This window comes from Nerophis lumbriciformis, linkage group LG35, assembly GCF_033978685.3.
Source record: "Nerophis lumbriciformis linkage group LG35, RoL_Nlum_v2.1, whole genome shotgun sequence".
NCBI lineage: Eukaryota > Metazoa > Chordata > Actinopteri > Syngnathiformes > Syngnathidae > Nerophis > Nerophis lumbriciformis.
Genome location: NC_084582.2, coordinates 2969241 through 2985024, shown reverse-complemented (window position 1 = coordinate 2985024; position 15784 = coordinate 2969241). Strand labels below are relative to the sequence as shown.

The 15784-nt window shown below is 39.6% G+C and overlaps 1 protein-coding gene across 1 annotated transcript in view; it reads right to left on the bottom strand.

Moving 5' to 3' along the window:
• frmpd3 (FERM and PDZ domain containing 3) overlaps positions 1 to 15784 on the bottom strand; it is an 86200-nt gene that overhangs the window by 15114 nt on the left and 55302 nt on the right. Inside the window, exons 6-8 of the mRNA XM_061927559.2 lie at positions 11623 to 11754; positions 11373 to 11492; positions 3532 to 3668 (exon numbers count right to left, since the gene is read on the bottom strand). Coding sequence (XP_061783543.2) covers positions 3532 to 3668; positions 11373 to 11492; positions 11623 to 11754 — 389 coding nt within the window. The remainder of the gene's footprint in view (positions 1 to 3531; positions 3669 to 11372; positions 11493 to 11622; positions 11755 to 15784) is intronic.

Below are 15784 nucleotides of genomic sequence, written 5' to 3'. Positions count from 1 at the left end.
AAAGGAGGACTTTTTTTCTCCTCCATTCGAAAATGCGGACGTTATCAGCACCACTGTCTGATTCCAATCAATGCAAGTCATCAGAATCAGGTAATACACCAACTTATATTCTTGTCTTCATGAAAGAAAGGAATCTATATGTGTTAAACATGCTTGTATTATCTTTAACCACCTTTAACTTGTTAACAATATTAACTATATGTGTTAAACATGCTTGTATTATCTTTAACCACCTTTAAGTTGTTAACAATATTAACTATATGTGTTAAACATGCTTGTTTTATCTTTAACCACCTTTAAGTTGTTAACAGTATTAACTATTTGTGTTAAACATGCTTGTATTACTTTTAACCACCTTTAACTTGTTAACAATATTAACTATATGTGTTAAACATGCTTAAAGATAATACAAGCATGTTTAACACATATAGTTAATATTGTTAACAAGTTAAAGGTGTTTAAAGATAATACAAGCAATATTAAAGATTAAAGATTAAAGATAATACAAGCAATATTAACTATATGTGTTAAACATGCTTGTATTATCTTTAAACACCTTTAAGTTGTTAACAATATTAACTATATGTATTAAACATACTTGTATTATCATTAAACACCTTTAATTTTTTAACAATATTAACTATGTGTTAAACCTGCTTGCATTATCATTAAACACCTTTAACTTGTTAACAATATTAACTATATGTGTTAAACATTCTTGCATTATCTTTAAACACCTTTAACTTGTTAACAATATTAACTATATGTATTAAACATACTTGTATTATCATTAAACACCTTTAATGTATTAACAATATTAACTATATGTGTTAAACATGCTTGCATTATCATTAAACACCTTTAACTTGTTAACAAAAACATATATTTCATAAATAAGTAAATATAAATGATATATATGAATGAGGTAGATCCCCACGACTTGAGCAATTGAAAAGTAGCTCGCCTGCAGAAAAAGTGTGAGCACCCTTGTTCTAGACCATAAATCACTTCATATTCTTTACTGCTCGCCAGTGTTACCGTATCTGAGTTATTGTGCAGAAATATGGGGAAACGACTACAAATGTGCGCTTCATTCACTAACTGTGTTACAATAAAGATCAATTAGAATAATGCATTATGTTGGAGGAGAGAAAGACTGAGTCATAACCTATGCAAAGGCGAGAGAAAAAAAAACAAGAGAAAAAGAAGCTATTTTTCGTCCTCTTCTACTGATGTTTTCCTGAAGATGCTTGAAGAAATGCTGAAAGAGCATGAGGAAACACGGGCTATGGTGTCAACGGAAGAGCAGGGAAGTCCAGAAATGGCAATTCTTTCACATTTCTTTTTTGCTCATAATATTTACTATATCAGCTTTGAAGTAATCATGGACCAGGGGGACAAAAACATGCAATTAAGTGATCAAAACAACAGTTTCACATGTCTTTATCCACACTGTTAATGCGGGGAAATGGGGTCTTGTCACACCAAGAGGGGGCGGCATATCAAGTCTGGCGATAGAAAGGGGGCGTTCCAAGTAGAGTTAGTTATCTACCAATTAGGTAGGTCGGTCTTTATTGTCATTGCACAAGTCCAACGGAACTTTGTTTTCAGCAATTACTTAATGACTAATTGATATTATGGGAAATGGCTGCCAGCGCCAGATTCATTTTCAGGAGCAACAAATACACAAAGAGAACTTGTTAGTGAATTGTTGGTCATCTGGACGCGATAGGGCATAACCTTCCTGAAAATAATTACCTATATGGTTTGTGGTCAATTGGTTTACAGGGGAGCAGGGTTAGAGGTGAAGTACACTCTGGACTGGTCACTAATCAATCACAGGGCTCATAGACCATACTTGCCAACCCTCCCGGATTTTCCGGGAGACTCCCGAAATTCAGCGCATCTCCCGAAAACCTCCCGGGACAAATTTTCTCCCGAAAATCTCCCGAAATTCAGGCGGAGCTGGAAGCCACGCCCCCTTCCAGCTCCATGCGGACCTGAGTGACGTCAGGTGCGCAACACCACGTAAATCGTTGGCCAACCAAAAAGTAACCCCAGTACGCTATAGCCAACATTCACCAGGAGATGGCAACAGACAAACATAGATCACTATTACATTCCTCCCCTTTTAGAAATGTATAGAAGTTACTCAAAATAAATAAACAACCCAAACAAAAAATGCAGCAGCTCAATTAAAAAACTGTACTTAAGCCACATTCTTTTCTTTTTTTTTTTTAGTACTGAACTCTTAACCCTCATTTATAAAAAAAAATAACATGCTTATTATACAAACAGTATTTGTACACCTTTAACACAGATTTTTATACTGTCTTCAGAGATTCAGTTTTTTTGGTGGTACTCGAAACCTTTCTGGGTACCTGCGAAAGGGTGTTCAGCATGGTTGGAAAAATAGTGACAGAGAATAGAACAAGTGTTAGAATAATTGTTTGTAAGTTATCACAAAAGAAACATTATATTGCATTATGTTCCTGATGAGAAGATGAAGGCTGTATTTCGAGGCCTAACAAGAGGAGGAGGGCTCGTGAAACGCCACTGTGATTTCAACACGGACAGATGGCAGGATATGCTCAACTCCCGGAGGAACTCTCTTTGAAGTGTTAAACGAACTCTCTTTGAAGTGGTTCCCAAACTCTCTTCCAACTATTTGGTCAACGCTATTTACGACCCGCTGCCCTCTTGAAGTTGCTGTGGACAGGAGACGGGAGGGGTTGTCCATTGTCCTCCAACACCTGCCCCAGCTGGATCCAGGAAGAGCCCAAGCCCGAGAAGTCCTCTTCTTGGACTTCAAGGCGACCGAAAACAATGACTGTTTTACATACTCCCAATTCCTGCTGTGACATATGTTGGTGCGTGAACATGGAACATCTGAATTAAAAGAGGAGACGAAGACCTTCTTCGTCAGAGCGTGCTAAGACACTGTAAGAGGTTACAGGTTGACGCATGTCTCTCACCAATTAAGTCCAAATTGAATTCTGTCTCTGTTTGATTCCTTTCCTTTTGTCTTGTGTAATAGATGTCCTGTGTTTGAACGTGACAACAAGGATGGACAATTCAACCCTTAACTCAACAATGAGTAGATGAGTGTTATGTGTGTGTATATGTGTAAATAAATGAACACTGAAATTCAAGTATTTCTTTTATTTATATATATGTATATATATATATAATAAAATAAATATATATATAGCTAGAATTCACTGAAAGTCAAGTATTTCTTATATATATATGAAATACTTGACTTGGTGAATTCTAGCTGTAAATATACTCCTCCCCTCTTAGCCCCGCCCCCAACCACGCTCCTGCCCCCACCCTGACCACGCCCCCACCTCCCGAAATCGGAGGTCTCAAGGTTGGCAAGTATGTCATAGACAACCATTCACACTCACACCTAAGGACTCTCCGAAGAATCCAACATACATGTTTTTGGGATATGGAAAAAAAAGACGCAAGCACAATAGTTCACACACATGAGTAATTTACGTTGTCATTTTGAGACGGTGAACTTACTCCACATGCTTGAGAGAAATCTTCTGATTGGGCCTTGCCGAGGACACAGTGATGTAGATATGGAGAGCGGCCAGTCGTAATGTGATGTCAGATTTCCAATCCATACCGAAGCGTTCCTTGATTACATCATTGCGATTCTGTGTGGACATGATATGTGATTCTTTGAAAACTGTTCAATGCAAACATCACTATTAAACATTCATTTTAAGGGTTACTGCAAAGTGCTAAAACATCCAAACTGATAATCATGTAAAGTTGTCGGCTGTAGAGGTGAATGCGATTGTAATTGATTAAGACAAATATGTTTGACTCATTCGTGTAATTTCTCTGTAGATTCTGTAAATATCAGCCAAGAAGGCAAATCATTTAAGGGAACTTGAACATACCCTAGCATACACTTGCACCTCCTGGTACCCTAGCACCTCCAAATCCCTCAAATCTAAACTCCAAACATCCCAGAACAAGCTAGTCAGATTACTTCCAGACCTCCACCCCAGATCCCACCTCACTCCTACCCACTTCTCCAAAGTGGGCTGGCTCAGGGTGGAGGACAGAGTAAAACAACTTGCACTGAGCCTGGTCTATAAAATCCGCTACACCTCCCTGATACCGAAGTACATGTCAAACTACTGCCATAACCACAACACCAGGGGGTGCTCCACTAACCACGTTAAACCCAGATTCCGATCTAACAAAGGTCTTAACTCATTCTCCTTCTATGCCACATCAATGTGGAATGCGCTCCCAACAGGTGTAAAAGAAAGGGCATCTCTATCCTCCTTCAAAACCGCAATAAAAGTACACCTCCAGGCAACTTCAACCCTAAACTAACACCCTCCCCGGATTGTAAATAATCAAATGTAAACAATCAAATGTAGATACTTTTCTTATGCCTTCTGATCTCTCTCTCTCTCTCTATGTCCACTACTTGCTGTACATATCCTACCAAGTCAGACCTACACTGTTTCAATATCCATTTCTCTGTTCTCAATTGTTGATGACTGATGATAACAACCAAACCTTACCCCCCAACCCCCTCCACACCCCGGATTGTAAATAATTCATTGTATATACCCTGATGATTATCTTTTGTGATGACTGTATTATGATGATAGTATATATGATGGTATATATCTGTATCATGAATCAATTTAAATGAACTTATTCAGGTGTTACCATTTAGTGGTCAATTGTACGGAATATGTACTTCACTGTGCAACCTACTAATAAAAGTCTCAATCAATCAATCAATCAATCAATGTCACAGTTGACTGTGTGATGTGGAAGTGATCGCCGATGAACAGTGACATCATTTTATGGGGCGTGGCGCGGATGGCACAGCGGCCATGCCAGCAACTTGAGGGTTCCAGGTTCGATTCCAGCTTCGGCCATCCGAGTCGAGTCCGTTGTTTCCTTAAGCAAGACACTTCACCGTTGCTCCTGATGGGTCGTGGTTAGCGCCCTGCATGGCAGCTTTCCGCCATCAGTGTGTGAATGTGGAAATAACGTCAAAAGCGCATTGAGTACCTAATAGGTAGAAAAGTGCTATACAAATATAATCCATTTGCAGAGGTGGGTAGTAACGCCCTACATTTACTCCGTTACATCTACTTGAGTAACTTTTGGGATAAATTGTACTTCTAAGAGTAGTTTTAATGCAACATACTTTTACTTTTACTTGAGTATATTTATAGAGAAGAAACGCTACTTTTACTCCGCTCCATTTATCTACATTCAGCTCGCTACTCGCTACTGATTTTTATCGATCGGTTAATGCACGCTTTGTTTGTTTTGGTCTGTCAGACAGACCTTCAAAGTAGGATCTATCGCATGCCTGCGTTTCACCAATCACATGCAGTCACTGGTGACGTTTGACTCCGTTTCACCAATCAAACAGAGCCAGGCGGTCACATGATTAACAAGTTTAAGCTTACATGAACTCGAAAGCACATGGCGGAAAGTAACGTGAGCAGATATTTTGGCTGTCACCGTAGGCTGATGTTAGCTTCCCTGCTATGAATCACTGTCAAATGTGCATCGTGTGGGGACATTTATTAACGTACTGCAGCCTCATAGATACACACACACACGCACACACACACACACACTAGAGATGCGCGGTTTGCGGACACAACCGCGGAGTCCGCGGATTATCCGCGGATCGGGCGGATGAAATTAAAAAAAAAAAGATTTTATCCGCTCGCGGGTCGGGTCGGGCGGATTAATTAGATTTTTTTTTTTTTTTTTTTGCGAGTGGCAGTTAAACTAATTGGGAAATATATATACATAGTTAAATGTTGTTACCCACATACGAAAAACGAGCAGGCACCTGCTGCATATGCCACAACAGAAGAAAAAAAAAAAAAGAGATGGACACTTTTACGGAGCGGAGAAGGCCCCCGACGCCTCGCCGGGGTCCGGGACCGAGGCCCCTTCCCCCGAGAGGGCCCCACCGGGAGCCGTAGCTGAGGCGATCCGTGAGAAGGGCCTGACGCACGTCCAGGGTCACTACCGCGCCCACCGCACCGACACCCCGCCTCGTCCGCTTTCGACGCGGCCGGCGTCACGCGCAGCAGGTAAGCAGCTTACCTGCCCGCCACCCCCGTGGCCGGGGGCTCGTAACATGGGTCACTCCGCGCGCTCCGCCCGCGCAGCTTACCTGCTTGCCACCCCTGTTGCCGGGGGCGCGTAACAGGGGTCACTCCGCGCTCAGTGCGCTCACGAAAGGGGTGGGGCTCACCCTGGTTGATATAGAGAGCAGGACAGTGGCCATGGAATTTCATTTAAGGTTTGTGATAAACCATCAAACTCATTCGTTAAAAGGACTCTATAGTAATATAAAGCGAATTTTTCTGGACATTATCATGCAAGAAAAGTTTATTTTTGGGATCGCGATCACCGCGTAATGATTTTTAAAGGTTGCATTACATTATTAACTGTCCCATGTGATCAGCCAGTGCAATTGGAAGTCCATGCTCAATTATTGCCTCCGTAAATAAAACTTCGGCATTTATCACATCCAAAGAATCTGTTTGGGCGACGAAAAACGTTGAAAGTTTGCCACTTGTATCGCTAGCAACGGCATTAGACTTGTGTTTTTTTGTCCCAACGTGGTCTTTTACATCGCTAATTCCTCCGTGTCCGATCGAAAAATCTTGTCTGCACAAGGTGCAATTCGCGTAGTTTTCACCCTTTTTTTTTTTTTAATTAATATTAGATATATAACAACGGGCGGATGGCGGGCGGATGCAGTTCTGATCAAACGTTACATCGGGTGGATGGCGGATGGTTGACGACTTTCTGACGCGGTTGCGGATGAGATAAATTGCCTATCCGCGCATCTCTAACACACACACACACACGCACACACACACACACACACAGTCGCGCACACACTCACGCATGCATATAAACACCAATCAGTGTGTTCCCAGATGCAGCCCACACCTATCAGTTTATGGTTTACGTAAAGGCTAACTTGTTATTTTCCTTTGTAATCTCTGCCTACTGAGCCTATGGTGAAGTGAAGTGAAGTGAATTCTATTTATGTTGCGCTTTTCTCTAGTGACTCAAAGTGCTTTATATAGTGAAACCCAATATCTAAGTTACATTTAAACCAGTGTGGGTGGCACTGGGAGCAGGTGGGTAAAGTGTCTTGCCCAAGGACACAACGGCAGTAACTAGGATGGCGGAAGCGGGAATTGAACCTGCAACCCTCAAGTTGCTGGCACGGCCGCTCTACCAACCGAGCTATACCACCCCCATGGGGCTGTTAAGTTATTGTGGCTCAATTTGCTTTAATTTTTTTTTATGTTAATGTATTATTATTTAATATATATTATTGTTTGCTCTTGAACGCATCATAATTATCCCCTCAACTCCCCCCAAAATGGATTAACTCGCTGGAATAAAAAAGACAATATAACATACATCCATAAACACGGATGCATATGAAAATGTGCAATATATTTATCTGTACAGTAACCTATTTATTTATTTATTTTTTATCCTGCACTACCATGAGCTAATGCAACAACATTTCGTTCTTATCTGTACTGTAAAGTTCAAATTTGAATGACAATAAAAAGGAAGTCTAAGTCTAAGCCTAAGTCTAAGTTTTAGTTGCTTAAGAGATATTCCTGGCTCTGAATGTGCTCATTGCTATTTTTATGTTTTTGTGCATTATTTGTTGCCGTCATCATTAAACGACAACACATCGACGAAAGTGAGAAAATGGCGGATTGCTTCCCGATGTGACGTAACAACGTGACGCCATCGCTCCGAGAGCGAATAATAGAAAGGCGTTTAATTCGCCAAAATTCACCCATTTAGAGTTCGGAAATCGGTTAAAAAAATACATGGTCTTTTGTCTGCAACATCAAGGTATATATTGACGCTTACATAGGTCTGGTGATAATGTTCCCCTTTAAATGAAGTAAATGCTAGTGCCATTATCTTGACATAATGATATGCGCTCGGCATTACATTTCTTGAAACCAGCAAACTTATACTAAAACTAATTTATTATTGTTCTTAATGGAAAGGCAACAAGGCAACCGCTTGTTACTCTCTGGGTCTCTAAAAATGCATTTTTCCGTCGATAACATGACATAATCGTGCCAAGTGCGTGCTCTTTCAGTCAATTAGTGCGCATATATACAGCCCGGCCCCCGGCCAAATTTTTTTTAATCGCAATTTAGAAGAATTTATCTGAGTGTGCATGAACTATTTCTGTTCAAAATTGTTAGAAATGTCACATGTTAAATGTTTAAATATCAACTGTCAGTTTGCTGTACTGTGCCAACTGTACTACTATATGAGTACCTATTTTCTATTGTTTCATTGAAAATAAAACAGCAAAGTCCATTTGGCTGTCATCTGTTTTAATTATGAGACACAATTGTGTCAAAATCATGATTTATTTTTTCATGCGTGAAATAAGAAATAATTACTTTGAAAAAGTAGTTTTATACTTGTGAGTGTTGATGACACAGCTTTGCAACAGTTGATATTCTAGTTTCAAGCATGTTTTACTCAATATAGGTCATCATACCTGCCAACTTTTGAAATCAGAAAAACCTAGTAGCCAGGGTCCAAGGGCCGCAGGCCCCGGTAGGTCCAGGACAAAGTCCTGGTGGGGGGTTCCTTCGCCCCCCGACGCAAAATGATTATTAGCATTCAGACAGGTTAAAATGTTGCTAAAACCATCACTTTTCTATCAGTCACAGTGACTTTTCAAAACAAAAATATTACAGCAAAAATCATATGGGTTGATTGACATGTTTATTCTGTAAGCTAACTTCAATAGTTTGAAATTATTTTGACAGTTAATGCCAGTTATCCTGTCAACCTTTCACAAGACTTCAATTTGTTCATTGAAAGTATAAACACTTTTTACAGTAAACAAATGGTAAAACAGTACTAAACAATTCCATTAAAAAAAAATTGGTGTCATTATTAACTTTCTGTCCAAGCTTGTATAATCTACTGCCTTGTTCAATTGTATAAAATATTCTGTGCCTAAAATTAACATTTCTATCACAATTATCATACTGTAAACATGGTAAGCTAACTTCATTAAAATTAATAGTCCTGTCAATAGCATGGAATTACAATTCAAATGTAGTTTTTTTGTAAGCCTTTCAAAAGAATTCAAAATATGAAAAATTAATGAAAATTAATTTAAGCCATCAGACACTTGAAAAGTGGCACATCACATCTCTGATGTAATCATTTGAACTTTTCAACAGAAATAGCACTGCAAAAATATTAAGGACATACTTCTGTATTTTGGTAGTTATGCTGTCAACATTTAACAAGATTTCTTCAACTTGGACTTGAAAGCATAAATAGTATAAACACTTTTAACAGTATAACAGTACTAAACCATTCCAATAGATAACATTGGTGTCATTACCTTTTTGTGGCTAAAATCCGAAAAACGTTGAAAGTTTTCCACTTGTATCGCTAGCAACGGCATTAGACTTGTGTTCTTTTGTCCCAACGTGGTCTTTTTCATCGCTAATTCCTCCGTGTCCGATCGAAAAATCTTGTCTGCACAAGGTGCAATTCGCGTAGTTTTCACCCCTGCTAAACACCGACATTTATTTGATAATACCACCTTAACATTTGACAACCAAACAATTACACAAAGCGACTCAGTAAAGAATCTGGGTATTATCTTCGACCCAACTCTCTCCTTTGAATCACACATTAAGAGTGTTACTAAAACGGCCTTCTTTCATCTCCGTAATATCGCTAAAATTCGTTCCATTTTGTCCACTAGCGACGCTGAGATCATTATTCATGCGTTCGTTACGTCTCGTCTCGATTACTGTAACGTATTATTTTCGGGTCTCCCTATGTCTAGCATTAAAAGATTACAGTTGGTACAAAATGCGGCTGCTAGACTTTTGACAAGAACAAGAAAGTTTGATCATATTACACCTATACTGGCTCACCTGCACTGGCTTCCTGTGCACTTAAGATGTGACTTTAAGGTTTTACTACTTACGTATAAAATACTACACGGTCTAGCTCCAGCCTATCTTACCGATTGTATTGTACCATATGTCCCGGCAAGAAATCTGCGTTCAAAGAACTCCGGCTTATTAGTGATTCCCAGAGCCCAAAAAAAGTCTGCGGGCTGTAGAGCGTTTTCTATTGGGGCTCCAGTACTATGGAATGCCCTCCCGGTAACAGTTAGAGATGCTACCTCAGTAGAAACATTTAAGTCCCATCTCAAAACTCATTTGTATACTATAGCCTTTGAATAGCCCCCCTTTTTTAGACCAGTTGATCTGCCGTTTCTTTTCTTTTCTCCTCTGCTCCCCCCTATCCCTTGTGGAGGGGAAGACACACAGATCCGGTGGCCATCTGGCTGTCCGGGGTCGGGACCCGGGGTGGACCGCTCGCCTGTATATTGGTTGGGAACATCTCTGCGCTGCTGACCCGTCTCCGCTCGGGATGGTTTCCTGCTGACCCCACTGTGGACTGGACTCTTACTGTTATGCTGGATCCACTATGGACTGGACTCTCACAATATTATGTTAGACCCACTCGACATCCATTGCATTCGGTCTCCCTAGAGGGGGGGGGTTACCCACATATGCGGTCCTCTCCAAGGTTTCTCATAGTCATTCACATCGACGTCCCACTGGGGTGAGTTTTTCCTTGCCCTTATGTGGGCTATACCGAGGATGTCGTTGTGGCTTGTGCAGCCCTTTGAGACACTTGTGATTTAGGGCTATATAAATAAACATTGATTGATTGATTGATTGATAATTATTCCCGGATAGGCTTTTGAATATTCTTCACGGAATGACTGCGGTTTTCTTTTCGGTTTAAGACTCGTTTGCGATTTTTCTCCGGCTGATTCCATGATCGTTCGCTCGTTTGGAAACAATGGCAACTGGTGCCTCGTGCTTGGCAGCGGTGCTATGAATAGCCTCGCGCATGGCATTCGGAATGGCTCGATAGGAAGTTACGGGAAGCAGTGTCGATTGTCATTGTTGTTACGCGATTTCGTGAATAAAACTTAAAAAATATATATTTTTTTTCATTAATGAAAAACCGTATTTTTTATCACTGCAACCGTAACCGAAAACCGTACTAATTACGGGAAAACCGGAGTAGTTGGCAGGTATGAAATCGCAGCAACAAGCTGTAATATCTTACTGAGATCATTTAGGACCAAAACCCTTAAAACAAGTAAAACACTCTAACATCAAATCTGCTTAGTGAGAAGATCTTTCTTATCAGACAGAAAATAAGCAAATATCACCCTTATTTGAAATATTTCATCTTACTTAGATTTCAGTTTTTGCAGTGCTGTGCATTACCTGAATGTAGAGGTACTCAAATGCAGCAGGGTCCCTCCTCAGCAGGTCTGCAGGGTCCTTGGGGAAGAAGCAGATGCGAAACAAACACTTCATTCCTTGGAAATAGGTTCTATGCACCACCTGGGGGAAGACAGAACACACCTCTCACTACCATATGCACCCTATTCCTATCTCCATGCATTTCCACGATACCGTATACCGAATGTTCATTCGCAAGTTATTTTTTTAGAGTTTTTTTTTTTGTATTTACGTGCGTCAGGGGCTGGTTCTCCTGCAGCAGATGCAACTTTGGATTCTGGTCCAGACCGCCTGCCTCCAGCACCAAGGCAAAGTGCTCAATGTAGCGCAGTGAGAGGCGGTCCTGCAGGGAGGAGATCACATCCTGGATGGAGAGCGATGAGAACAGACGAGACAAAAAAAAAAAAAAAAAGGTAAATACTTCCACAAATACATTGATAAATGGAGGCAATTTAAACAGTGGATTCACTGCATTTTTATTCAGAGCACTTTGTCATGGTGATATCATCGTGATGGCGACTTCCTTATCCTATATTTCTGTGTCATATTTGTCATTTTGAGCGATGGTGAACATTCTTAGATATTCAGTATTCTGCACCGGACTATGTGTGCAAGGTAAACTTTTGCTCTTCTTGTAGACACTGGACCCCATTCAGCAAGAACACACTTTGTTCTTAGGCCCACTTACAAAGTTTTTAAGGAGATTTTTGTACAAACCCCGTTTCCATGTGAGTTGGGAAATTGTGTTAGATGTAAATATAAACGGAATACAATGATTTGCAAATCTTTTTCAACCCATATTCAATTGAATGCACTACAAAGACAACATATTTGATGTTCAAACTGATAAACATTTTTTTTTTTGCAAATAATCATTAACTTTAGAATTTGATGCCAGCAACACGTGACAAAGAAGTTGGGAAAGGTGGCAATAAATACTGATAAAGTTGAGGAATGCTCATCAAACACTTATTTGGAACATCCCACAGGTGAACAGGCAAATTGGGAACAGGTGGGTGCCATGATTGGGGATAAAAGTAGATTCCACGAAATGCTCAGTCATTCACAAACAAGGATGGGGCGAGGGTCACCACTTTGTCGACAAATGCGTGAGCAAATTGTTGAACAGTTTAAGAAAAACCTTTCTCAACCAGCTATTGCAAGGAATTTAGGGATTTCACCATCTACGGTCCGTAATATCATCAAAGGGTTCAGAGAATCTGGAGAAATCACTGCACGTAAGCAGCTAAGCCCGTGACCTTCGATCCCTCAGGCTGTACTGCATCAACAAGCGACATCAGTGTGTAAAGGATATCACCACATGGGCTCAGTAACACTTCAGAAACCCACTGTCAGTAACTACAGTTGGTCGCTACATCTGTAAGTGCAAGTTAAAACTCTCCTGTGCAAGGCGAAAACCGTTTATCAACAACACCCAGAAACGTCGTCGGTTTCGCTGGGCCTCAGCTCATCTAAGATGGACTGATACAAAGTGGAAAAGTGTTCTGTGGTCTGACGAGTCCACATTTCAAATTGTTTTTGGAAACTGTGGACGTCGTGTCCTCCGGACCAAAGAGGAAAAGAACCATCCGGATTGTTATAGGCCCAAAGTTGAAAAGCCAACATCTGTGACAGTATGGGGGTGTATTAGTGCCCAAGACATGGGTAACTTACACATCTGTGAAGGCGTCATTAATGCTGAAAGGTACATACAGGTTTTGGAGCAACATATGTTGCCATCCAAGCAACGTTACCATGGACGCCCCTGCTTATTTCAGCAAGACAATGCCAAGCCACGTGTTACATCAACGTGGCTTCATAGTAAAAGAGTGCGGGTACTAGACTGGCCTGCCTGTAGTCCAGACCTGTCTCCCATTGAAAATTTGTGGCGCATTATGAAGCCTAAAATAGCACAACGGAGACCCCCGGACTGTTGAACAACTTAAGCTGTACATCAAGCAAGAATGGGAAAGAATTCCACCTGAGAAGCTTAAAAAATGTGTCTCCTCAGTTCCCAAACGTTTACTGAGTGTTGTTAAAAGGAAAGGCCATGTAACACAGTGGTGAACATGCCCTTTCCCAACTACTTTGGCACGTGTTGCAGCCATGAAATTCTAAGTTAATTATTATTTGCAAAAAAAAAATAAAGTTTATGAGTTTGAACATCAAATATGTTGTCTTTGTAGTGCATTCAATTGAATATGGGTTGAAAAGGATTTGCGATTCATTGTATTCCGTTTATATTTACATCTAATACAATTTCCCAACTCATATGGAAACAGGGTTTGTATTCGCCAATGTTTTCTTAGCTGGGATTTGTTCGTAGGTAAGAACAAAATCTACAAGTGCTCCAGAGCACTCTTAGGGTGGCCTATTTGTTCTTAAGTGTGACAAGTTCCTTTACTTCTATTGTCTAATGTTAAATTAATATCATAGATAGACAGATAGATACATAGATAGATGGCTAGATGATAGATACATAGATAGAGATATAGATAAGACAGACAGACATATAGCAAACGGAGCAATATATAGACATTACACACACACACACACACACACACACACACACACACACACACACCCACACACACACACACACACACACACACACACGCACACACACACACACTTGAGTGCTCCGAAAAATGCCTACCTCTTTAGGACCACCCTTTCTAGATATATAAAGATTTGTATTTACAACATTAATAATATATACAAACTATGCAAATATAATAGGCAATATTATAATAATCAAAATTTTACTTAGCAAAATGATGACAAAAGTCCTAATTTTACTCAAAAAATTTCACAATTTTACAAGAACAACAAAAAAATTGGCAATATTGTGATAAGTTAGAATGTTTTATGACAAATGTCGCCATTTTGCATTACAAAGTAATAATTTTAGAGAAAAAAGTAGTACTTTTACGAGAAAATATTGCAATATTACAGAAACAGAAAGAATATGACAAATTGTTCCCGATTTTATAAGAAAAAAGTCGACATATTGTGAGGAAAAGACTGCTTTTAGTTAATTTTGTATTTTAAAAAAAAAAAATTTTAAATTGGTTTTTAAACTTCATTATTAACTTCAAGTTATTACAGTATGTCTCTATACACACACACACACACACACACACACACACACACACACACACACACACATATATATATATATGTATATATATATATATATATATATATATATATATATAAATAAAATATAAATATATAAATATATATATATATATATATACTGTATATAAATATATGTGTGTGTGTGTATATAGAGACATACTGTAATAATTTGAAATTAATAATGAAGTTTAAAAACCAATTACAAAAAAAATTATATATATATATATATATATATATATATATATATATATAAACACCTCCTAGGTAACACATGAGCCAATCACCACGCCCCTACGCCAGCCTGTACCCACCCACTCTGTGCCCTATATAAACCATGGTATGCGAATGCTCCCATTAAAATCTCCTGATGATTGAGGGTACCCCCCCTCATGAAACAGGCCTGTAGAGATGAAATAGTCTTCTGATTTTTTTCCCCCACACATACATATATATATATATATATATATATATATATATATATATATATATATATATATATATATATATATATATATATATATATATATTATTATTTTTAATTAATTTTGGCCAAAGGGGACGCATTTCAATTTCTTACACACACTTGTTATTTCATATGTTGACCAGAGGGGGAGCACTTTTAAAACCGACACACAGTCAATTTGAAAAATCCCTCTTTTTTGGGACCAACCTAATTTTGATAGATTTCACCACCAGGGGTACAAATGAGACATTCTCTATTAGATGCAATGGTTTTCCGTCTTGGGACCACGAGGGGGACGGCGTGGCAAGGTTGGGAGAGTGGCCGTGCCAGCAACCCGAGGGTTCCTGGTTCGATCCCCACCTTCTACCAACTTCGCCACGTCCGTTGTGTCCTTGAGCAAGACATTTCACCCTTGCTCCTGATGGGTGGTGGTTAGGGCCTTGCATGGCAGCTCCCGCCATCAGTGTGTGAATGTGTGTGTGAATGGGTGAATGTGGAAATAGTGTCAAAGCGCTTTGAGTACCTTGAAGGTAGAAAAGCGCTATACAAGTACAACCCGTTTACCATTTATGTCCTAACTTTTTCACCGGTCCTCATATGGAAGGTACTTTTCCTTGTTGATGTCTCAAGAAGGGTAGAAATACAAGAACACACACACACACAATGGCAATGCTTTTGCCGCAGATTGTGCTTTTTGACATGATATATTTCCCCCGCGGGATAATAAGAATTTCTCTTTTGTAATCTGTTTGTGTTTTCTCCGTGTGTTTGATGTTCGGTTTTCCCGCCG